General features: G+C 35.9%; 3 protein-coding genes across 6 annotated transcripts in view; 2 read left to right on the forward strand and 1 right to left on the reverse strand.

The window, feature by feature from the left end:
* Positions 1-4,264, forward strand: part of LOC113111803 (tricarboxylate transport protein, mitochondrial) — a 32,511-nt gene extending 28,247 nt beyond the window's left edge. Inside the window, exons 14-16 of one of the 3 annotated variants that reach the window (XR_003293356.1) lie at positions 66-226; positions 3,671-3,775; positions 3,863-4,264. The gene's annotated coding sequence lies outside the window, so the exon portion shown is untranslated. Of the gene's footprint in view, positions 1-65; positions 272-3,670; positions 3,776-3,862 lie in introns of those variants that run through there. The other 2 variants (XR_003293358.1, XR_003293357.1) reach the window with 2 other exon arrangements.
* A 3,522-nt stretch (positions 4,265-7,786) lies between these two features.
* On the forward strand, positions 7,787-24,477 carry LOC113111805 (somatomedin-B and thrombospondin type-1 domain-containing protein-like). Of its 2 annotated transcripts, none has more exons than XM_026276899.1 (5): positions 7,787-8,189; positions 19,476-19,661; positions 20,906-20,996; positions 21,994-22,152; positions 23,378-24,477. In XM_026276899.1, exons 1-5 carry the CDS (start codon positions 7,802-7,804, stop codon positions 23,481-23,483), a joined length of 930 nt encoding a protein of 309 aa, XP_026132684.1. In that variant the 5' UTR covers positions 7,787-7,801; the 3' UTR covers positions 23,484-24,477. The 2 variants fall into 2 exon arrangements, with proteins under 2 accessions (XP_026132684.1, XP_026132686.1); XM_026276901.1 differs by having other exon boundaries at positions 19,479-19,661.
* LOC113111807 (uncharacterized) lies at positions 15,554-17,492 on the reverse strand. Its single transcript, XM_026276904.1, has 3 exons — positions 16,837-17,492; positions 16,652-16,738; positions 15,554-16,030 (listed from the first exon to the last, which is right to left on the reverse strand). Exons 1-3 carry the CDS (start codon positions 17,294-17,296, stop codon positions 15,810-15,812), a joined length of 768 nt encoding a protein of 255 aa, XP_026132689.1. The 5' UTR covers positions 17,297-17,492; the 3' UTR covers positions 15,554-15,809.
* Positions 24,478-25,782: the final 1,305 nt, after the last annotated feature.

The raw sequence follows: 25,782 nt of genomic DNA on the forward strand, positions 1-25,782 counted from the left end.
TTGGACAACCATTGTTTTTGTATTATTAATTTACATTTTAGTTACTGTTTTCTTTCTCACTTTAGATGTTGGAGAAAAAACAGTGAGGCTAAAGTATTCAAAGTGGAAACATCTGCCGTGGCTCATTAATCCAGAATTGGGATGGAGGAAGGAGCAGAAGAAGCAGAAGATCAGAGATCAGGCAGAGATCTACTGGTGCCCCTGTGGGAAACCATTTACCTAATGTGTTAGTTAAACCAAAGATTTTCATCACTCACCTTTACGTTGTTCCAAGCCAGACTTTTGTTCATCTTTGAAACATAAAAAAATGATTTTAAAAAATCAAAATAAATTCTACTCTTTTGCAAGGTCTATTAAAAATATTACTGATAAATGTAATGGTTTCCACAAAATATTGGGCAGCACAACTGTGTTAAACATTGATAATAATCAGAAATGTTTCTTGAGCAGCAAATCATATATTATAATGATTTCTGAAGATCATGTAACACTGAAGACTGGAGTAATTGTGTTAAAAATTCAGTTTACAGGCATAAATTACATTTTACAATGCATCCACATAGAAAACAATTATTTCTGTAGTTATATTTCACAATATTACTGTTTTTACGGTCTGTTTAATCAAAGGAGGCTTAAGATGTGATCAAGAATTTACATGAAAGATGTAATGTGTCAATAAATGTGTCAATATACTGTGAATTGTCTCTTTCTCTAATTAGGAATATGAAAAATAATTCACAGTTGTTATTAGGTCTGAAAAGACGTCTTTTCAACTTTAACTTTACAACCATATTTAGACGTAATTTGGACGTCTTTTTATAGACGTCTTTTCGACGACCTGAAAAAGACGTCGTTTCACCTTTCACTTTTCAACGAGTTTATGCTGGGTCATATCGGGACTTAAGAGCGGGTTCGCGAATCATTTGAGTCAATTTGATTCAGATCGGGACTTCAGAGCGGGTCCGGACAATTCAATTGAGTCATTTGAGTCAAATCGCGACTTCAGAGCGAGACCGCGAATCGTTTGAGTCATTTGAGTCAGATCGGGACTTCAGAGCGGGACCGCGAATCATTTGTGTCATTTGAGTCAAATCGCGACTTCAGAGCGTGTCCGCGAATCATTTGAGTCAGATTGCGACTTCAGAACGGGTCCGCAAATCATTTGTGTCATTTGAGTCAGATCGCGACTACGGAGCAGGCCGGCAATTCAATTGAGTCATTTGAGTCAGATTGCGACTTCAGAGTGGGTCCGCGAATCATTTGTGTCATTTGAGTCAGATCGCGACTTCAGAGCGGGACCGCGAATCATTTGAGTCAGATTGCGACTTCAGAGCGGGACCGCGAATCATTTGAGTCAGATTGCGACTTCAGAGCGGGACCGCGAATCATTTGAGTCATTTGAGTCAGATCGGGACTTCAGAGCGCGTTCGCGAATCATTTGAGTCGCGAATCATTTGTGTCATTTGAGTCAGATCGAGTCTTCAAAGCGGATCCGCGAATCATTTGAGTCGAGTCAGATCGTGACTTCAGAGCGGGTCCGCGAATCATTTGAGTCAGATTGCAACTTCAGAGCGAGTCTGCGAATCATTTGTGTCATTTGAGTCAGATCGCGACTTCAGAGTGGGTCCGCGAATCATTTGTGTCATTTGAGTCAGATCGCGACTTCAGAGTGGGTCCGCGAATCATTTGAGTCATTTGTGTCAGATCGCGACTTCAGAGCGGGTCCGCGAATCATTTGTGTCATTTGAGTCAGATCTCGACTTCAGAGCGGGACCGCAAATCATTTGAGTCATTTGAGTCAGATCAGGACTTCAGAGCGGGTCCGCGAATCATTTGAGTCATTTGAGTCATATCGGGACTTAATAGCGGGACCGCGAATCATTTGAGTCATTTGAGTCAGATCGCGACTTCAGAGTGGGTCCGCGAATCATTTGTGTCATTTGAGTCAGATCGGGACTTCAGAGCGGGTCCGCGAATCATTTGAGTCGAGTCAGATCGGGACTTCAGAGCGGGTCCGCGAATCATTTGAGTAATTTGAGTCAGATCGGGACTTAATAGCGGGACCGCAAATCATTTGAGTCATTTGTGTCATTTGAATCAGATCGCGACTTCAGAGTGGGTCCGCGAATCATTTGTGTCATTTGAGTCAGATCGCGACTTCAGAGTGGGTCCGCGAATCATTTGAGTCATTTGAGTCAGATCGCGACTTCAGAGCGGGTCCGCGAATCATTTGTGTCATTTGAGTCAGATCTCGACTTCAGAGCGGGACCGCGAATCATTTGAGTCATTTGAGTCAGATCAGGACTTCAGAGCGGGTCCGCGAATCATTTGAGTCATTTGAGTCATATCGGGACTTAATAGCGGGACCGCGAATCATTTGAGTCGAGTCAGATCGGGACTTCAGAGCGGGTCCGCGAATCATTTGAGTAATATGAGTCAGATCGGGACTTAATAGCGGGACCGCAAATCATTTGAGTCATTTGTGTCATTTGAATCAGATCGCGACTTCAGAGCGGGTCCGCGAATCATTTGAGTAATTTGAGTCAGATCTGGACTTCAGAGCGGGACCGCGAATCATTTGAGTCATTTGAGTCAGATCGCGACTTCAGAGCGGGTCCGCGAATCATTTGAGTCGAGTCAGATCGGGACTTCAGAGCGGGTCCGCGAATCATTTGAGTAATATGAGTCAGATCGGGACTTAATAGCGGGACCGCAAATCATTTGAGTCATTTGTGTCATTTGAATCAGATCGCGACTTCAGAGCGGGTCCGCGAATCATTTGAGTAATTTGAGTCAGATCTGGACTTCAGAGCGGGACCGCGAATCATTTGTGTCATTTGAGTCAGATCGGGACTTCAGAGCGGGTCCGCGAATCATTTGAGTCGAGTCAGATCGGGACTTCAGAGCGGGTCCGCGAATCATTTGAGTAATATGAGTCAGATCGGGACTTAATAGCGGGACCGCAAATCATTTGAGTCATTTGTGTCATTTGAATCAGATCGCGACTTCAGAGCGGGTCCGCGAATCATTTGAGTAATATGAGTCAGATCGGGACTTAATAGCGGGACCGCAAATCATTTGAGTCATTTGTGTCATTTGAATCAGATCGCGACTTCAGAGCGGGCCCGCGAATCATTTCATTGTTTTATTATTTGCATCCTTATTTTATTTTATTTTATTTTATTTCCTGCTCTGTACTTCAGTCTTTCTGTCAATGCTTTATACACATCATGATAATGACAGTCTGAACATTATGCATTAAATTTAATCCACCATAATTTATTTATTTATTTATTTATTTATTTTTACTTGTATTTTGCCAGGACCATTTCAGGCTTTAATTTTATATTAGGAGCTACAAATAAGTCAAATGAAAAAAAAAGCAAGCAATTGCTTTAGAAATGATAGTATGTTGTATTTAAGTTTTGGATTATTTTGGCATAGTCTATCATTCCAGTATGCTTTTCTCAAAAAAAAAAAAAAAAAAAAACCTTTTTTGTTGTTGTATGTGAATAATTGTAAGTATTGGAAACAATATAAAATGTTTGTTCATCTCATATTCGTCACTCTTGGTGTAAATTGCAATTCACTGAAAAGAGTTTAAAGTGCATATGATGGGATGTATATAATGGGTGTTTGTAGTAAGTGATGCTCTGAATGTGTCTCTCAGGAATCAGAGGGACGTATCAAGGCCTCACAGCGACCGTCCTCAAACAGGGATCCAATCAGGCGATCCGGTTCTTCGTCATGACCTCTCTGAGGAACTGGTACAAGGGTGAGAGTCTGCAGCATCACACTGAATATAAAACACTCAGAAAGAGTCTCATCTGATCACATTGGGTGTTTTCTGGATGTGTTTTAGGTGACAATCCCAACAAATCCATCAACCCCGTCATCACCGGAGCGTTCGGTGCGATCGCAGGAGCGGCGAGTGTGTTTGGAAACACGCCGCTGGACGTCATCAAGACCAGAATGCAGGTGCACAGATCAGTTATCAAGATTATTATTCACATTTATTTAAAATGTATTCAGAATTTGATTTATAAAGCACTTAAAAAAATAAGAAAGTGCTGTATAAAAAAAATAAAAAAATATAGGAAAACAAAATATTAGAAGAAACAAGAAAACAAATCAATATCATATTAGAAATCTAAATAAAATTAGCAGCTCTTGATATTTATGGTTTCTTGCCCCAAATTTCAGTCCTTTTTTGTCAATCAGCTGAGATTGTAGCACTATGTTGGTAATTAACTTGCTATTATAAAATAAAAAGGTTTTTAAGGTGAAGTGTGTGTGTGTAATGACATGGGTATGACACAGGTATTACAAGGAGAGCGTGACTTATGAGGACATAACCCATGTCCCCATTTTTCAAAACACTTATAAATCATACAGGATGAGTTTTTTTGAGAAAGTAAAAATGCTCAAAGTTTCCTGTGAGGGTTAGGGTTAGGTGTAGGGTTGGTAAAGGGCCATAGAATATACAGTTTGTACAGTATAAAAACCATTACACCTATGGGATGTCCCCACTTTTCACAAAAACAAACATGTGTGTGTGTGTGTGTGTTTGGGGCCTTTAGAAATACCCTTTAGGATTGTTTGTGCCATATCCTGTGATGTGTGTGTTCTTGGCCTTTTCTTTGTAGATCTAGACTGAAGGCTTCTTAGACTAAATGCTAATGTGCTAATAAAATTATTTTATATTAACAGTTAAATTTGTGATATTGTGTTAAAAAGTTCCCAAAAGTTTGTGTAAACAAGGTCTGATTTTGTACAAGATAAACAAATCTCACAAATTACTTCATATATCTACACTTATATTAAAACAATTTTTTCAAGAAATTAAAACTTTTAATAAGCAAGGATGCATTCAATTGATCAAAAGTGACCAAAAAAATTAGTTTTACAAAATAATTATATTTCGAATAAAAGGTGTTGTTCTGAACTTTCTATTCATCTGTGAATCCTGAAAAATTTAATGTATCACAGTTTCCACAAAAATATGAACGGTTTTCTACATTGGTAATAATCAGAAATGTTTCTTGAATAGCAAATCAGCATCAAGGTTATTAAATAAATAACTAATAGTTAAGTAAAGCCCCAAAAATATTTATTTAATTAAAACAAAAGCTTTTAACTAAAAAAAAGAAGAAAAAAAAGAAATAAAACTTTAAATGCTAACAACATTTATTAAAACACTTTAGGTAACATTGTTTTGATATGTTTCTAAAATATTAACCAGTCCATTTTTTTTCTTTTTGTGATTGTAACTTCTTATATTGTTCCACTAACTTTTTTGTTCAAATGAATTTTTATTTCAATGAGAATGTTGTTCTAAGATTATTTTCCCTCAACATTATGAGAGCACATAAAATGTAAAATGTTTAAATTTTTAGAAAATTTAAAAATTTAAACTTTAAAAAAAATGTCGTGTTACAAAATGTATAAAACCGACAAATCATCATATTACTATGTTTTTGGAAGATCACGTGACACTGAAGATTGGAGTAATGATGCTGAAAATACAGCTTTGACCACCGAAATAAATTACAGTTTAAAAGATACTCACACAGCAAACAGCTCTTTAAAATTGTAATAATATTTCACAATTTAACTGATTTTACTGTATTTTTCCTCAAAATAATTCAGCCTTGGAAAGCAAAACATGTCTTCCCGAGCCTGTTTGAAGAATTTTCCTGCAGCTTCTAAGGTGTTCTAAGGCAGTGTCTGATCTGGTGGTGACCTCTGGAATAACAATAGTTCTGGAATGAAGGATTGTTTGAATTCTTTCTTTTAGTTTTGGGATGAAGACGTCTCCCGTCTGTCTCTCACACACTCTGCTGAGAGATTCCTCCTCTCTTTATGTCCCGCTACAATAGCTCTTTGTTAGAAACATGGAAAGGAATCTCTTTCTCTCTTGCTTTCGCTCTCTTTTATCAAATCCAGTCTTGTCCAGTTTCAAACTCACAAAGTCCAATACGACCAACTGATAACAAGTGGTTTTCCAGTCGTGTATCTGTCTTTTGTTGTTGGTCCGGCTGTCGGTCATCAGAAACTCCCAGCAGCAGATGTTTTATGGTCCTGATGACCGAACACATACATGAGCTCTGATGCGCGAGAGAATCACATTCATCCTCAGAGAAAGATGGACAGTGAGTGACCCGACTGACCTCTGCTTCTATGAGCAGTCACCAAAACTAAACATAAAACCACTAAAACACACTTCTGCTACTTGGAATAAAATAAACATTAAATTACATAAAATCTAAAAAATATTAACTGATTTGATTTAATCTATAGTTAGCATGCAGACATTTAGAATTTTAGTTTATTTACATTTTAAGGAGGCTACTAAGGAAACTATTAATATATTAGAAATTAACATATATAGTATATAAAATAAAATAAAATAACAAAAATTATAAAAAAAAAATCTAACTTAAAATGAAAACAGAAAATATAAAATTAACAAAATAAAAAAATATATTATATATTAGTAAGTTATGAACTATACACAAATACTAAAATAACACTCTAATGTTACTTTTCCCCCTTATTTTATTATTATTTTAAAATGCATTTTTCTTAATATAGCTACCAGCTGCTCACACTAACACATGAACTGCATTTGCTTTTGTTTTCATGTTCAGGGCTTTTTGTTTAAGTTTCTGTTTGCAACTAGACAAAGTTCTTTAGTACAAAATATCTAAAGATTCTTGAATCAAGATGCATTTACTTGAGATGCAAAATGACTTGTTTTGTCAGAGAAATCGGTCAAAATCACCGGAGCTTTATGCTAAAAATAAAATGAATTAATAAAAAAGGCTGCCAAAAGCGTAAAGAAATTAAGTGAATCTATACTGTTTTGTTTATTAGAAATATTTATAATTCATATTAATGTAATTTATTTTCCTGACCCCACTGTCAAATCAGTCAGTCAGAATATTCAGAGTATTTTGTTTTAATTTCTAAGAAAACAGGCCTAATATCTTAAATCATTTTGCATCTCAAGTAAATGTAGTTTGATTTATAGTTACATATTTCCACTCCAAAACAAGAAAAAAAGTTCTCAGTTCTTGCACTCTTATTTTTACGCAGTGTTCATTGTGCACAGACTCGCTCAAATGCTTTGGCAGAATCTGTTCTCTATTAAGTGTTATTTGAGATATTTGTCATTTCTTCAGTGTTTGTTGTGAATATCCGTCAGACAGACAGACTCCGTGGCATGAATCAGTGACTGTAACCTCTCTCTGATTGCTCTGATTTCATAATCATATAATCACGTCCATCAGCCAGACCTGAGGAAACACTAACAGATGTTGTGTAAGAACAGCTCAGAGGCTGATCTCAGATCAGATCAAATCATCTAAATGTGCCGTCAGAACCAGAGACGGAAATGAAGCAGGATTTGGTGCGAGATGCACCAGAACCTCATAAATATATCCAGATATTTAGAATTTAGTTTTCTAGAATTCATGTTTTTGCATCAACATTTGATATACTTGTGATAAACTATTTTAGAACTCTTTATGGGTTTAGAAAACAGATTTGTATGTGTGTGTGTGTCTATATGTATATAAACATGATCAAATAATATAATATATTTGATAACAGTGCACATTTCATTAATAAAATCACATCATAAATATAAATATATTTATATACACACACTTATAGGCTGTTAATAATAATAATAATAATAATAATTAAGTATATTACTGAGTGATTGTTTTGTTAATCTGAAAGCTGCGCTGTGTGTGAGGGTGTGATTGCGCATGCGTCCTGCGGGCGGCGCTGCGTCATGAGCGTCACTCACTCAACGCGCCTTCAGATGAAGTTCAGTGATGCTGCTGACGCGAAGCGCCGCTCTCCTTCGCTGCGTCTGAAAGTGCTCGGATTTGCGAGAAACTTCTCTAAAGCGGCATCTTTTGTATCAGAGCGACCCCGAAGTCTTTCTGTGATGATGCTGACGGGTTTAACGCGCGTTTGTGCGGTGATCGCGCTCGTGATGTGCGCGTGTGGTTCGTCTGAGGCGGGATGCGCGGACAGACCGTCACCGAGATGCTGTCCGGGACGGAATAACGAGTGCGTGGAGAGGAGCGCGAGGAGAAGCGTGTGTTACTGCGACACATACTGCCGGAGGAGCGGGGACTGCTGCGACGATTATCAGAGCGCGTGCCACATCTCAGGTGAGACCGTTACACCGTGGCTGTGACGTCACGCCGCTCTCATGCACGCGCGTCAGTTAGTAATTAAAATAAAGGTATTCGGGTTTTTTTCGTCTATGACCTGTTTTATTATAATTAATCTGTGTACCTAACCCTAGCCTTGTAGTAAAGTATGCCTGCATGTAGTTAATAAATATGCGACTATAGACCACAAAATCAGTCATAAGGGTAGTTATTTATTTAGATTAATACATCATATGAAAGCTGAATAAATAAGCTTTCCATTTATGTAGCCTTTAGTTTGTTAATATTTGGCTGAAAATCTGGAATCTGAGGGAGCAAAAAAAGCTAAATATTGAGAAAATCGCCTTTAAAGTTGTTCAAGTGAAGTTTTTAGCAATGCTTATTACTAATCAAAATGTAAATTTTTGTGTGTTTATGATAGGAAATGTACAAAATATCTTCATGGAACTTGATCTTTACTTAATATCCTAATGATTTTTGGCATAAAAGAAAACTCAATCATTCTGACCTATACAAATATACCCCAGAGACTTCAGACTGCTTTTGTGCTCCAGTCAAGGTCACATATTACTTAAATATATTACACTGTAACAAGGACACCTCTGTTTATTACACATACATGTAAATACAAGCCTTTGTTTTTTAATTTCAAGGACCTTTCCGTTCAATTTAAAGACAATTTCTAAAAACATTTTTATTTTTGAAAAATAGGAATATTTAAAATCTTTTTATTTAACTTATATAATTACATTTTTATATTATTTGTTGCTTTTTTTTTGTATAATTTGGCTCTATTTGAAATTTACTCTGATATTTTAGGTTAATATTTCAATAATTTGATGACACAGTCTTCACATATCAGTTCATTTTCAGGTGAATTTGCCTTTTAAATCATTTTTACTGAAAATGTTTATTTTTTATTATTTTTTATTATCCTTGCTTAATTGTATTCGAGTTTAACAAGATTTATCAGTGAGAAAAATCTTAAACTTGGGTCTATTCCTCACTTAAAGCATCATATGACTTAGAAATATAGTGCAAATGACATATGAACAACTGTTATGATGCTTTCATGTTTCTTTTATGCTTCTTAAAAGTCATGGTCACCATTTGCATTTGCTTTTTTTTTTTTTTTTTTTAAGAGCATCTCTTTTTGCATTTTACAGAACTAAAAAAAAAGCTTTAAAAACATGGGGGAGAATTAATGATAACAAAACAGTTACATTTCTAAATTTGCTATTGGATACTTAAGAAAGAAAGAAATTCTGCCATCATTTGTTCAAAACGTGGTCTCAAATGAGGTGTTTGAGCAAACACGTCTGAACGAGATTGTGGATGAGTATTGACAGAAACAGCTGGTGTCTCTGAGTGAATGTGTGTTGGGTTATTACCACAGCCGTCATTATCTGCTGTCTGTATGTCTCTCAGCTGTCTGAACTACAGCAACAGAGCTCAGAAACAGCTATGTATGTGTATAAACAGTACATCCTATCAGCCCATCACCGCAGCTATAAAACATCCCAGCACTCTGCTCTTTAAAAGCCCAAGACTTGATGTAAAGATGGCTTTCATCTCTGTGTTCTGACTCGAGGGAGGTCTTGAGCGTCTTCCAGGTTTGTTGAGCTCCTCTGGAGTTCAGAGTTGCACAATTGTTTACGCTGTAAAACCTAAGTCCTGAAAACACTCCAGTCACACATTAGACATGTCTGGATGTCAGTGCATTAAAAACATATCAAAGACAGAGTGATTTTATTGAAAAGAGAGATGCAAAAAGAGCTTACAAGCAAAACATTGAACAAAAGGAGTTTAATAGTTTGAAAAACATTTTTGAAAATGTACACACATCTCTTAAATAAAGTCACCAGTTCTTCAAAGTTCACTCATGAATTGTTGGCAGGTTTGCTGTTGTCTTTGTGATCGCTCGTTGCCGTCGTCGCTGTGCGACTCGTTTTATTATGTTTTTTATTATTATTATTATGAGTAATGTTGGACTGGAAGGATTCGGTTGGTTTTGGTTTGTTCACGTCTCTAAACAACAGTTTGATCTGATTCATTCAGACACATGATTACTGCCATATGTGTGAGTTTCAGATACAGACTTGAGATATATATATATATATATATATATATATATATATATATATATAGCTAAGGGAAAACAAGTCTTTAACAGTCTCATAAACAGTCATTTACTCATTCACTCATTTAACTCATTTAACAGTCTCATAAATCTTTAAACAGATTTATGAGTTTGGGTTTGTTTTAGGGCTTGGTGATATTGTACAATTATAGTGCCGTATTCAATTTTTTTATATGTCTTTATATTTCTGTATTTGCTCAGAAATGGCTTTAAACATTGATTTTATTAAACTATATCTGTCCACCACATAGCCATCGATGCTAAAATGTTTCGTTAAAGTGCTCATAAACCCTTCCGAGATCAATCTCATATTCACAATAAAACATTCGTTTGAAGTATCGAAACATTTCTCCCAAAATTGTATAATTTGACATTACAAAAACAAAAAACAAACAGACCAAACCAAAAAAAAAAAAAAAATGAAACGCAGTCTTACATTAACATTTTTTAATTTACTAATTTATTAATTTATTTTTTATTGAAATTAACAGTTTGACCTGTATCAAATCTAACGCCATTTTTGCTACGGATGTTTACATCAGAGGCTAATAAAACATCTCTAATACTAATGTATTGTGAATATTCAAGATATATATTGTCCATTTAATGAAGAAGGATGTCACATCAGCAACATGGAGTGAACAAACACCCAGTTTAAACCAAGTACAGAAATAGACAGAAGAGGAATGGAGCAGAAACCCATTTATTTCCCTCTTTCTTGTACCCTGGAGCAGGTTTCATCTAATGATCTAATCATCTGCTCTTGATGTTCCCAGAAATTGTTCCCAGTCTCGGCTGTTATCTGACTTTAGCTGATGCTGTTCAAGGCTGTGGGTCATTTACAGTTACAGTCTGAACCACAAATGAACTATATTACTACAGCAGAATGACTGGAGGGTTATATATATTGCCCAACAGTTAATAACATATAATAACAGAGCTATAACATTTACACTGAGCAATGTGAAGCCGGACGTGTTAAACATGTATATTGTTCAACCGTGAGTGCATGGCATGTTAAACACACCGTGCCATTAATGCAGCTAACGGAGGAGAGCAGATCTGCATGAAGTACAACCTAATGTAAATACTCTGTAGATCCAAACACGTTGAGATGTTTCTATGCAGTCTGCTTCACGTCATATCCCTTAAGAGACTTTCATTCTGCAAACATTTCATCATTTGATCATTTGATCTTACTCTGAAGAAGCAGTTTACACGACTCTGTCTTTGCTGTGAGGTTAGTGTGTTGATGTGAGTCTCAGGACAGAGCTGTATTGTCTCTGTGACAGATTCCTGACAGTGGAGGAATGCTGGGGAATATCTGCTGTGGGTTTGGTGGCCCTCATAAACACCCGTGTGCTGTGAGAGCGAATAAGAGCACGCATGAATGTGTTATCTTGAGGAAAACCACACGTTCCTCCTCCGGTTCCTCTCTGTCCTCCCACATCATCTTCTGACGGACCTAACGTTAACTAAGACGAGAAGAGCTGCTCCATCTGGGAATGTGTGAGGAGGTGTGATGCTTTGGCTCTCAACGAGTCGAAATCTTTGTCAGGTTTGGAGAAATGTAGCATTGCATCAGTGTCTCATCAATGGATGCTCTGCAGTGCATGGGTGCCGTCAGAACGAGAGTCCAAACAGCTGATAAAAACAAGCTGCGTGTTTGTAAGAAACAAGTCCATCGAGACGTGTTTAACTCCAAAGCATTGCTTCTGGCTAACGTCCATAATAACACTTCCTCCAGTCAAAAAGTGGTCTGGTCTGAATCAGGAGAGAAACCTACAAGCCAAAACAGTCCAAAACGGCTCTAAACAAATATGTGTGTATTTTGATGTGAGATACAACAGGAGATGGTCTTTTGTACGGGAAGAAGCATTATATAGTCTAGAGATTTCCTGTATTTTTTTTATTTTTATTTTTGGTATTTATTGAACTATGTAAAAATATCGGACACTTTGAATCTATACAAAACACAAACCACTCCAAACAAATCATAATCAAAGTGAAACACTGTGCACCATATAAAAATTAATTATAACATCCAAAACATTTATAGTTGCATTATTACGGTATAAATGTGTAACAATATGTGCGTATCAATAATCAACACAACGTTTGTTCAGTCTTGCATTAATTTAACAAAAAAATAAGTAAATTAAAGAACAAATGTCTTTCATATAGAGCCAAATCGCAACAAATCATAATCCAGTCATCATGTCAGCAGTGTGCCATCAGTTACGATGTCGAAACAGTAAGATTATTTATATTGTTTTCTCTCTCGTTTCATTTCATCAAACTCACAGAAATCCACATGTGCTCTAGATCTAACAGATTCACAAAGTGTTTAGAAGAACGCTGACGTTCAATGCCATATGTTTAGTATTTTAATAGTATTTTGTTTTTAAAGGAACCGTGTTTGACTCTGAATACACAGATAATACTACAATTAAGACATTGTTGGTCAGCAGGTCACCCGATCACAACGCTTGTGACCTTTGGTGACCCTGGAGTGCGCAGGAACGTTAAAATGCTGTCGGGCCCTTTGGACCACCGGTGATGGTGCGAGCGAGGGGAGGTTTGTCTGGGAATGGCACACAAGGCAGATCTGCAGAACTAATGCAGGGGAATGTGGGGAATTTGACAGGGCCTTTGTATGGAGGTGTGTGTGTGTTTGTGAGTGTGTTTGCGCTCATTGTTGAGATGTGTCACTCTGGTGTGGAAGAAGAGAAGAATGAGAACGAACGAGCCGTGAGGTCAGAACGACATGAATGAAATAAAGCAGTGATTCCCAACCAGGGATGCTTTCAGTTTTGTCTTGTCAAACTTTTGATTTGTGAAATGTCCCAAACTAGGTTTGACAAGGGAATCATCACAATGATGTCCATAAAATGGGTTGAAAATAAAGGATCCATATAATTTACATAATTATACATTTCAGTGATAGATTTTGAGATGTGCACTTAAATATTTTACATGCATTGTTGTACAGCTTTTATGTGGTTTTACATTATACAATGTAATGCAATACAAAAAAATTGGTTTCTTAGTATTTTTGGCTTCTGTTCCAGTGTAAATTACTAAACGCTCTTAAATCAATTTAATGACTTAAGATGAAGTCTTGTTTTTTTAAGGTTTTGCTTAAAGGAAAGGAAAAAATGGCTGCCATTTGCATTAGAAACTAAACTTAATTTTAAAACTCAACTTAATTTTATTTATTTATTATTAATTTATATTAATTTCGACTTCACATATGATGACCATTTGGTCCTCATGTTAAAGTATCTTGATAATACTTGATGTAAATTGTAAATTAAGATGTAAATTGACTTTGAGTTCTATTTTGAATCACTTTTTTCCTTTAAATCCATTTGTATACTTACAGCAGTGTAAAAACATAATTTACTGCTCTGAGGGTCAAACGGCTGTAAACAGCAATAAAAAGTTTTAAAGTTTCTGAACAGATAGAGTGCACATCAGTTTAGATCAAACACACATGCATTGGTTTATTATAATTGTAAATTTGAGTTGTTTTAAATTTATCTTAGTTTAATTTGCTCCTTGGGTGTTTTGTTTAATATTGGCCCAGTGTTTCATGCATCAGTGCGTTGATAGTTTCCATCTGCAGTCTACATGTGCTCTGTGAGATCTGTGTGTGTGTGTGTGTGAGAAATGTGCACACACACTTACAGTACCTGTTTGCATGTGTGCATGCCAGCTGTGTTCGTGTGGTTTGCACGTGAGCATATGTTACACATGCAGGCGGTTAATTCTAAAGATTTATGCTAAAGCTCAAGTAGAATGTCAGATTCCACTACAAACACATACACCTGGGGCCGGTTGCATAAATCTATTTAAGACTAGTCTTGCAAGTTAGTCGTCTAATTTTTTTCTTTAAGACTGGTATTTACTTTTTAAGTCAGTTGCATAATATTTTAGACTGGTCTAATTTAAGACAAAAAAGTAAGACTGGTTCCCCCTTGACTAACTTTCCTTTACAATCTATGTTGCCATGGAAACGAATAAACTGTCAAGTGCTCTAGATTCACAAATGTGGCCCGACTTTGTCTTGCGGTATGGCACATTTTAATATTTGCTTTTATGAAAGGGCAATAAGAAGAGAAAGAGTTTTCAAAGATCGTTCAAACCCATTAGAAGTCCTTTCTGAAAAGGAACTGCTGGAGAAGCTAAGGTTTCCTAGACATGCAATACAAGAACTAGCAATTGACTTGGAGGAGCATTTGAGGCCTGAAACTTCAAGAAATTTTAGCATCTCTCCACTTCTACAAGTATGTCTAGCTCTACGCTTCTTTGCCACAGGATGTTTTATAAACACAGCTGCAGACTTAATTGGGGTACACAAGTCTACAGCATCAAGAATTATTCATCGGGTTGCCTGTGCACTGTCAGGAAGACTTCCACTTTATCTGACTGATGTCTCTACCTTGAACAAGGTGAAGGCAGATTTTTTCAACATTGCAGGATTTCCAAATGTAGTTGGAGCCATTGATGGAACACACATTAGGATTCAAGCACCTTCAACTCATGAGCCATTGTTCGTTAATAGGAAAGGCTACAGTATTAACGTGCAGGCTATTTGTGATGCCAAACTAAGAGTGCTCAACTGTGTTGCTCGTTGGCCAGGATCAACCCATGACTCTAGAATTTTAGTGAATTCCCAAATTCATTAAGCATTTGAGAGAGGAGAATTGCATGGTGTGCTCTTGGGTGACTCTGGTTATCCACTAAAACCCTGGCTACTCACACCTTTCTTAAATCCAGTCAGTGTGCCTCAAGCTCGGTACAACACAGCCCATACCAAAACAAGAAATGTTATTGAAAGGTGTTTTGGAGTCCTGAAACGAAGATTTCATTGTCTGCATGCAGAGCTCAAAATGAAACCAGAAAAAGTCTGCAACATTATCTGTGCATGCGTTGTTTTCACAACATGGCAAGGTAATAAATATGTTTTTAACTGTAATTAAAACTCCTAGCTACATATTCCCCAATGATTTTAAATTAAATGAGTAAAATATAATTTTCCATTTAATAGAGATCTTGCACTCCCAGACTTGGAGCATGACCAAATTTGTGAAGAACCCACTTTGGAGATTACTGAGGCAGGAGGGGAAGATGGATCTGTGCGCTACATTCGACAGATGATTGTAGAAAACATTTTCTCAGTTTGACTGAGAACAATGAAAGAATTTATACTTTTAAATTAAGTGGACATATTATAATTTATTAATTGAGACAATACTTACAAAATATTTGATGCATAGTATCAGTACAATCAGCTGAAATATGATATAATCTTCAAATCACTACACATTAACTTACACTAAAATTCTTCAAATCTCTTAAATATCTCTAAAGATTCTGTATGTAAACATTACATATTTAAATTCAAAATTAAATACCAGTACTTATTAAATAGACAATTGTTTGATTAGTTATTGGACAATGTTCGATGAGATCTATAGTTCATGTCCAAGTTTTTGTAGCTCCAACTTTAGCTTAGTTTTCTCTAATTCTAGTTTTTGTATTTCTAATTTTAGTTTAGTCTCTTCCAGTGTTAATATTTGATATTGTTTTTCAAGTATATTGTTCATGGTTATCTTGCTTGGAGCATCTTTCTGTCTCTCGGTGTCTGAGCCACTTCCCACAGGTGCCATTTGGGTGCTGTCCAAATCGTCATCTTTAAAAATAAATGTAAAAAAGAACAAGAACAACATTAGCAAAATTTGAAAAGTAACAGGCACTGTATTTTTTGTTGTACTTTTTTTCTGATAAAAATACACTACATGCTACTTCACCCTTTTGTAGTTCATTCATTTTAGACAAAAACACACAAAACAATTACTTAGCTATGTAAACTGGGACACTGCATAGACTTCTGTTTTTTTTTTGTGTCACAGGCTATGTGAACACACAAAAAATTTGTGAAACATTGAACAGGTTAAATGGTCTTTATTGACAAAAGTAGTCTGATTATATATAATCTGAAAACACTGTCCTGCAGCAACTAGCCTAGGTATTGCACAGCACGTGATTTCCCCTAACCTGTGTCCACTTATTGTATTTTATAATATTTGTATTTTATCGTAACTGTTTTAAGCAATAAAGTAGCCTACTCGATGCTAGTGCTGCATCTTGAATAAGTCCGCTTAGCGTCGTGCCTTCAGCCGTGACTAAATAAATAGGCTACAGCACAGCCGCTTGTGCGTTATTGCTTACTTAAACACTGTTAATCTGTTTTAAACTAAAAACATTGTTGTGAGGAATAGTAGAGGGCTGAAAGATTGAAAGCATAGCTTACCTTCACTTTGTGTTGTTTGGTCATCCTGGCTTGTAACAGGAGCTTCGTCATTTTGAGAGACCAATGTCAGTGTCACCTCGCAGTCAACTATAAGATAATAAGTGTTACTCAATCTAAAACAGAGCAGTAACCTACAGTGTTTGAAATGAAGCAAAAACAATCACCATCGAAACATTATTACTCACGAGACTGTCCAAGCGGGGTTGATGTGACAGCGGTATGAGACTGTGTATCTTTCACCGCTGTGGGTAACGTCCGCCCGGATACTCCGCTCTCCCTCCCCCCCGGGATTCCCCAAAACATCGGAGATTCGTCTCCGTATATTTCGATGATCATTTCCGTTGTCCTTTTCAATTTAGGAGATGGTCCTCCCCCCGTTGCTGGATTTTTTCGCTTAAAAATTTCCTTTTTTGCCTCTTGAACCATATTTTTAAACCGTTTTTGAACATCTTTGACAGATCGGTTGACAGATGGGTTGACACTGTTAACTCTTTCCGTAATTGTTGTCCAAGCTTTGTGTTTTTTGCTATTGCCGTTGTAATCGTTAAATTTGTTCATTAGAGTCGATTTAGCAGCATTGTATTCCTCTAATATACAAATATTTTCCGCAAAGGAAAACTGTGACGAGCGCGAACTGTCGGCCATTTTGTTTAAGTTGTTTAGCGTCTTATTTTTCCCACAAATCACTGCGATTTAGACTATCTTAATAAAGATAGGTGTGAGCTTATTTTATGCAATGGTCTTTCTTCAGTGACTTTAGTTAGTCAGACTATTTCTTAGACACAGTCTTAAGATAATGACTATGTTTATGCAACCGGCCCCAGATGCATTAGGCTACAGGCTTATAGGGAACATGCTGTACAGTAGCCAGTGTTGTATTTATGATGTGATCATTCAGTCTAACAACACTCCATTAATGTCTTAATTTAACTGGATTAATGATACACCGGAAAAAATTGGAATAGGATTTCCATTAATAAAAATTTTCACAAATTTCTTTTTCTAATCAATTTAACAAACAATTATAAACAAATGGCAAGTAAACACCTTGAATTAAACATGAGATTTTGAAGTAGAAAGACCGTACGACTGTAAAAATCTGAGACTACGAGATTTAAGTCTAAATATTAAGAGAATAAAACATTTCGACATTATTCCCGAAACATTTAGACTTTATTCCCGAAACGTTTCGACTTTATTCCCAAACTTTTAGACTTTATTCCCAAACATTTCGACTTTATTCCCAAACATTTCGACTTTATTCTCTGAACATTTCGACTTTATTCCTAAACATTACGACTTTATTCCCGAAACATTTCGACTTTATTCTCTGAACATTACGACTTTATTCTTGAAACATTTCGACTTTATTCCTAAACATTTCGACTTTATTCCTGAAACATTTTAACTTTTTTCTCTAAACATTTCGACTTTATTTCCGACACATTTCGACTTTATTTCCGACACATTTCGACTTTATTCTCGTAGTATTTTGACTTTATTCTAGAAATATTAGGACTTGTAATCTCCAATTTTTTTTTTATGTGGCACTAAAATGCCGTTGTTTGACTGAAATAGTATTTTCTGATAAAACGGACTACACTTTTATTTATGACCATGAAAAATATTATATCCCAAATTTTGCTTAAGTGTGCAAAATACATTCTTTTTTGACTAAAAAACCAAACACAAACCAATTTTGTCAAATTTCTTCAATGTCTACTTTGACATTTAACTTCTCCTAATTTTAACTTGGTGTGGAAGTTTAACTTGACGTGTAGAAGCAGTACTGAGTAAATCAAAGACCCTAAATGTTTCCTCGTTCTCTTGAACACAGGATCACAAACACTCAAACACTTCAGGATGCGCCACAGAAATCACTAGCTGAGTTTACAAACACTTTGGAGCGTGTAGCCCACGTGAAACTGATGCGGATCTCGGTTCCTCTGAAGCCCACAGGAGAGAGCAGCTGTGTTCTTGAGATCCAGACTCAGCGGCGTTTGCTTTCTTCTTGTTTGTGTGTAGTTTGAGGGTGTGTATGATGTCGCTGCACACAGCTGCGTGATTGTAAACTCTAATGTGATCAGTGTTCATGCATTCTTCACCTGCGTGCTAAACGGTGGACCTATGTAATTAAATGCATACAGAATAAAAACTCATTGATTTCTTAAAACTTTCAAGTTGCAAACATTATTTTGATGAGTTCTTTTGACAGCAATGTTGTAATTCAAACCGAAATAAAAACTTAATGAAATTGTCTTTGACTTTGGGAACTTCTAGTTCCAAACATGTCATGCGTTTTTTTATTAAAATAAGTGTTTAGTGTTTAAGTTTTTGTCCAGAGGCATATTATGAGCAATCAAATTAAACATTTGCGACAAATTAAATCCCTTGAATTCAGTGTAGTCTGCTAATCGAACGGTTTAATTAGAAGTTGCCATCATAACTCAAAAAAGATTGATGCAAACTTGGTTTATTTTTATGTTGGTTCAGCCCAAGCATTTATTTTCGGTATTAATGTACTTTAATATAATTGCTTTTTATGTGTTTGTTTTACTCCTGACAACTGAATGCATGGGAATCATTTGTGTGTGTGTGTGTACTTGAATCAGTTTATCTTTAAATCTATTTATAGCCTTAGACCAATAAATCTGCAAAAAGCTGAATTTACTGCTCTGAGGGTCAAACAGGCTTGTAAACAGCAATAAATCCCAGATTTACAGAGTCTTAATGCTTGCTTCACTCATGATGATTTAATGCATGTGAGTGGTTTTTATGTTTGTATTAAAGAAAGCATTTGCTCCTCTCTCTGGTCTCCTCTCAGCAGCTGTAGACTGTGAGGTGCGACAGTGGGGTCCCTGGTCTCCGTGTTCGTCCGTCTGTGGGGCGGGGACTACAGAGCGAAGCCGACAGGTAGCCACGCCCCCTCACAACGGAGGCACGCCCTGTCCCGACCTCAAACAGCGCCGAGGATGTCTCGCACACACACAGACCTGCAGCGCAGCTAAAGGTAATATACATACTAGCTCTGTTCAATCTTGCTGTCTACACAGGCAGCACACTTCTAAGGCAGCATCCCAACCGCAGTGGACTTTTTCCCACATATCCAGGTTTCTCAGAAACTGAACACTTGGGATAAAATGGAAAGGACAACAGATGTTGTTTTTTCTCAAGTGTGCTCCAATAGCAAAATACAAAACCCACAATGGAATTTCTATGCTTTCCCAAAGAAGAAAAAAAAGTTAGAGAGAGAAAGAAGTCAAATTTGCCATCACTCCCTCAGCCGCTGTATTAGAAACACTCATGCAGAAGGAATTTATGAAAGATTTGGCAAGATTTAGACTGGGTTTGGCTTCTCCGTGAAGGATGCATGCTGTGCAATGCTGATAAAAAATTGGCTTCTCTTTAAAGAAGTAGAATTATACAATCTAATTAAAAAAAGGGCTTTGCATCGGCAGCGTGCATATAATCTCTTTAAATGCTGTCTGTGTAGGAAGCTCAAGTGAGTTTTTAAGTGTACGTGTGTGTGTGATCCAGGGTGAGAATAAGAGGGAATTAAAAATGTGTTTGTCTAAAGAATCCGAGTCGATGTCAGTATCACATGAAGAGATGTATTTTACTAGATCTGTGTGTTTTCAGTTATGCTGAGATCTCAAAGGAAGACATTTGACCACACACAAATCCTGCAAAACCTTTTATAAAAGTTTTAACTGTTATTAGTCACCCTTTCATGTCTTCACAGACCATTTTAATAGCATTGCATTGCACCATAAGCAAATATGCCATAAACATGTCTCTACAAAGTCAGAATTGCGAGATTTAAACATGCAATTCTGAGAAAAAAATCAAGTTTATATCTCGCAACTGACTTTTTCAAATTTGCAAGTATATATCTTATATACACGAACAGTAATTGCAAGGTATTTTTCCCATCAGGTCTGGACTTTATATCTTGCAATTCTGATTTATATCCTGCAAGTGATAAAAGATAAAAAGTAAACATTGTGAGATAAAGTTTTTTTATTTAGTGGCGATAACAGGCTTCCATAAAAAACTACCGTTGTTAAGTACAAGAATGAGAAATACTGTAAGCAAGTTTAGAAACTGTTTCAGAGATGAAGCAGGAAGCAGACTGCTGTAAAAGCATGTGGGAAAGGTTTGTGCGTTTGTTTTGTGCTCTGTTCCTGCTTTGGTTTCATCTCTGGAGGAGTTTAATTTGCTCTTTCATTATCTTGATCTCTTCCTCTTCTTCAGAGGTGGCCAAAATCCTGCCTGACTCATTCAAGCGGAACTTTAAGGACCCTTGGAGACGGCCGCACATGCTTATGAAGGAGGAGAAGAAGAGGTGAGAGCGGCGGGATGTTCTAGAAAGCAGCTGCAAACCGCTTTGAAAAAGAGCAAAACGCTGCATTAACAGATAACTTTGTGATGGGAGTTTAAATAAAAAGTGTTGTCTAGATTAACGGCACAGTGTGAGAACAAGATGAATATGAAGCTGTTTATTAGGATTAATGAAATGATCTTTAATCAGAGTTTAAATCAAACAGACTTGATATGGGCTGCCATCTGTGTTTTTACTCAACATTATCCAAATATATGACCTTATAAGGTAAAGGGGGCGGGACGCTTCAGATTTCAGAAAGCATTTGATTGGACAGAAAACCTGATGAGGTCATTTTGTCCTTTTTTTTTAAAGCACACTAGCTTATAGCAAACCTAAGACTAGCATATTCATACTAACAGCCATAAAACGGGTCTTAACTGCTTGTATTTTGAGTACAGCAAACTCCACACCTTAATTAAAGTAAATGATTTTACTAACCCGTCCTTAAATGGCTTTATACCCCTTCTTAAACCCCTCGTAACACCTGCCCAAGGCCAGGAAATCAGATTACTGTGTGTGAGATCAGATAATGAGGAGTTAAACAGCAGGTGCAGGTTCAGATGAACTGTGTGAGGATCCTTCCTAACAGCACACACAGGAAACCCAGAGCAAACCCTTTCATTAATCACAGGTGTAGAGTTTCAGCGTGGTGTGTGTGTGTGTGTGTGTGTGTGTGTGTCAGAGAGCAGGAGGAAAGGACGTCCACAGACATAACACATCAAACAAATGAAATCCAGCGTGGGAAGACTGACCTTTAGCTTTATACAGCCTGCAGGAAGTCCTGGTGGAAATAACAACACGATTCAGTGTTCATTCATCATCAGGCGACTTTAATACAGTGTGCAACCAAACATCTTTGCTTATATCATGAGTTTGCAACATTTACAGTGAATAGTGCTTTATGTGTAGAGTGTAAATGTGAACTCGTGTGTGTGTGTGTGTGTGTGTGTGTGTGTAGTTACTGTGTGCAGATGCGTGTGAAGCAGGCGAGCGCTGCGTGTAAGGTCAAACCGTGGAGCGCTGGTTTGGTTCCCGAACGAACCGTATGTGTCGAATGTCAGAGCGACGCCATGACGACCGATAACCGCTGCCGTGGCGACGGGTTGCAGAACATCAGGTATGTAAAGTACATGAATACACAAAAACTAACAAAACATTCCTAACAATTAAATTCTTCAGAAATAACCTCTTACTGTTAGGAAAACCTCCAACTTGCCTTAAATCCCCAAAGGTTCGCTGTTTAATGAATTTATTGGTTAATCAACAGGCTGATTCATCGTGAGACAAACTATATTTAAAATAGAGAGTGGATAAAAAATCTGTTTACATTTTTTTTTTCTTAAATTCCATTAAAAATAATTTCTGGATTACATTTTATTCTGGACTGCATTTAATATTTACATAACCTTTTATTATTATTTAAAAAGCATGCATAATTAATTGAAGTCATGAAACTTATACAATGTAACAACTATTTATTATAAGTTTAACAAAAAATATTTTTAAATCCATATGAAATCTGTTTTATCCCAAGACAAAATTCAGATTAATTTATTTCTTTTCTAGACTCCATTTTAATGGTTAAATTAATATTAAAAATACAGTTTAACAGCATTTTATTGTAAGTTTAACAAAAATGTAATTTCTAAGGCCCCCTGAAATCTATTTTATTTCTTCCTAAAATTATCTGTTTTCTGTTTTAATATTTCTTTTATTATTATTATTATTAGAATTTTTATTTTAAAATTATTTTAGTCTTTTTTTCTGTTTTCCATTTTATTTTATTCTGCTTTAATTACATTTTAATAATTAAAAGCATGTCTAATTAATATAATTCATAAAAACAACTAAATTCAGTAATTTGGCTCTAACCCTTACACTACAATATTAGGGCCTTTTAATTGTTTTTTGTAATGTACTTAAATTTGTCTGGTAATTTAAAAAAGGCATAAAACATTAATTTATCTTAAGTTTGTTATCAAATTAAAATCTAACAAACTATCTTTTTCTTTATTTTGATTTATCACATTTCTTTTGCAGTAAAAAAATGCTGCACAACAGAGATTTACTGTTATAATTAAAACATGGTGAAAATGATCTGATTACTCCTTAAAAAAAGAAAGTTTTGATTTAGTTTTTAACAACTTTTATTTTGACAGGTTGCTGTGAAGACCTTTAAGCTTCTTTGTGTTTGATATGACGATAGTTTTTCTCAAATAACCCGTAAAACATTAATGAAGTGCCTCTCAGAGCAGCTCTGGAGATGAATTCATGTGTTTATGAGCTTTCCAGAAACTGCACTTTTTAGACTTTATTTTTGACGTCAGTGTCTCCTCCACTAGATCCTTCTGGTCGGCCGCTTCAGCTCCAGGTTGCTCGGGGTCCTGGGTTCGAGAGTCATTCTCTGAGGACTGCAGGTGTCCGTCTTACTCCATGATTTTCGTCTGAACCAAAACACACTTTCAAGCTCTTTCCGAGGGACATGGTTGCTTAAAATGATCCCACAGGAGTCCTGGAGAGCCTCCTTCATCTGAAGCCAAATTCTCTCCATCAAAAGTTAAGCAGTCTCTCACTTTCCTGTGCCTCCATCAAACCAAAACACAACCCTGTTCTTCTAAACTCTGCTATCTACCTCCATAATGCACCTGTTTCTGATGCCTTTGATTATAGATTTCTCTCTGTCCTGCTTTTCTACTCTCGTCTCTCTTCTGAGTCATACGTACTGTATTTATATATGTTTGAATGTACTTCTGTGTGTCAGTGTGTGTGAGGTTTGCACGAGTTCTGTGTGTTTTGAATGCAAAACTCGTTAATACACGAGTCGCTGAACGACAAGCTAATGTAAATGAATGTTTATGTTGAGTAGTATTTAGTTTTCTGGAGAAAAAAAACGTTTTAAGTGTCCTGATCTGTGCAAAACACTGCAGTGCCTTATGAACGCCACTTTCACACGTTGACCAAAGTTTCTTTGACATCATTTTGTTTGCATGACTTGAAAGCTGTGTTCGAAACCGCACTCGATTCTTCTTGAAAATGGGATTTGTTTCCTGTTTTCATTTGGTATAAAGGCAAAGTGCCCTCAATTGTGGTCATGAATTATTTGTCCATCACAGTATAAAACATTTCTCATTGCTGCTCGTCTCTGCAGAAATTGCCTTTCCATAAAATCCAATTTATTTTATTAAAATAAATGTCCAATTTATTTATTATTACAGCATCTGACTCTAATATATAATGACTTTCGCGCACACATATAGTATAACATCAGGACTGCACCAAATTAATACTTTTTAGATTGCAATTTCATTGTATTTTTGTCTTTAAATAATATTTCAGTAGCTTTATTGATGCTTTTGTATGATTTTATTTTTACTTTGGTTATTTGCAATGTTTTTCGTATTCCCATCACATATTAAAAAGTCATTCGTCTCAGTTAATTTTCTTTAATTGCTTGCTTTTATCAGTGTCCTAATTGAGATTCCTTTCTACACTGCTTTACACTTCTGCTTCAATGCTTCAATTACTTTTGTAAAAAAAAAAAAAAAAGCCAATGTATGAATATTTTTTACAAAATGATTTTTTAAATGTGGATTTATACTTATATATGTTCTATATAGTGTTTTGAACACACTGAGTAAAATAACATAATTACTCTGTATAATGAACCACATGCTACTTTTTACTGTAACTGATGTAACTACAAATATGCAAATTTAGTTTTAGTAAATGTATGTTTTTTTGTGTGTGTTTGCATATAAACACTAATATTTAATAATATATTTTATGTTTTTGATCTCAAATATAGCAAAAACAGCAATATTAAATGTATTTCTGTGATGTGCAGCTGTATTTTCAGCATCATTACTCCATTCTTCAGTGTCACATGATCTTCAGAAATCATATTAATATGATGATTTACTGCTCAAGAAACATTTCTGATTATATAAATACTGTACACATTAGTGCTGGGCAATAATTAATCGCATCCAAAAAAAAATAAATATTAAATATATTTATATATGAAATACATACATGTATTTTTATATATACATAATATACACAAAACACACACACATATTATGTAAACAAAAACTTATTTTGGATGCAACGCACAAAGTATGAGAGGTTGTGCTGTATTGTGAATAAATCATACATATATATATATATATATATATATATATATATATATATATATATATATATATATATATATATATATATATATATTCTATATATAATTCGAGAAACATCTCAGTATTTTTCGTTCATGCAATGAAAGCCACTGTTGACCGAAACAGTTTAGTCACCAACATTCTTCAAAAGAACTACAGGGTCAAAACACATATATATTTATATATTGAACATATAAGCTAGAATGTGTTTACTCATAGTGTTTGTCAAGAAAAGATCCTCTTTTCCCAGCTTCTTGTCTGCTCTGTACTGTTAACATACAATAAAATGGCAAATAAAATCATCATTAATAACAAAGAGTGACATCACTGAAAAGAACAGATGAGCTCAGTGATTGGCTCGCTAGTGATGTCAACTGAGGGGCTTTCTAATGGGGTCTGTGCACCGGGTTTGGTAGGGTTTTATTCTGGAAGTGAAGTGAGATTCTGGGTAACCAATGGGAAACATGTCATCTCTGGCTCACTGCTTTATGTCTGCTGACAGCAGTGCATTCTGGGATTAGGGGTTGAAAAGAAAGGCATTCCTGTCTGTTCACTAAACACCAGAGGAAACTATC

The sequence above is a fragment of the Carassius auratus genome, chromosome 12 (genome assembly GCF_003368295.1).
Source record: "Carassius auratus strain Wakin chromosome 12, ASM336829v1, whole genome shotgun sequence".
Taxonomy (NCBI): Eukaryota; Metazoa; Chordata; class Actinopteri; order Cypriniformes; family Cyprinidae; genus Carassius; species Carassius auratus.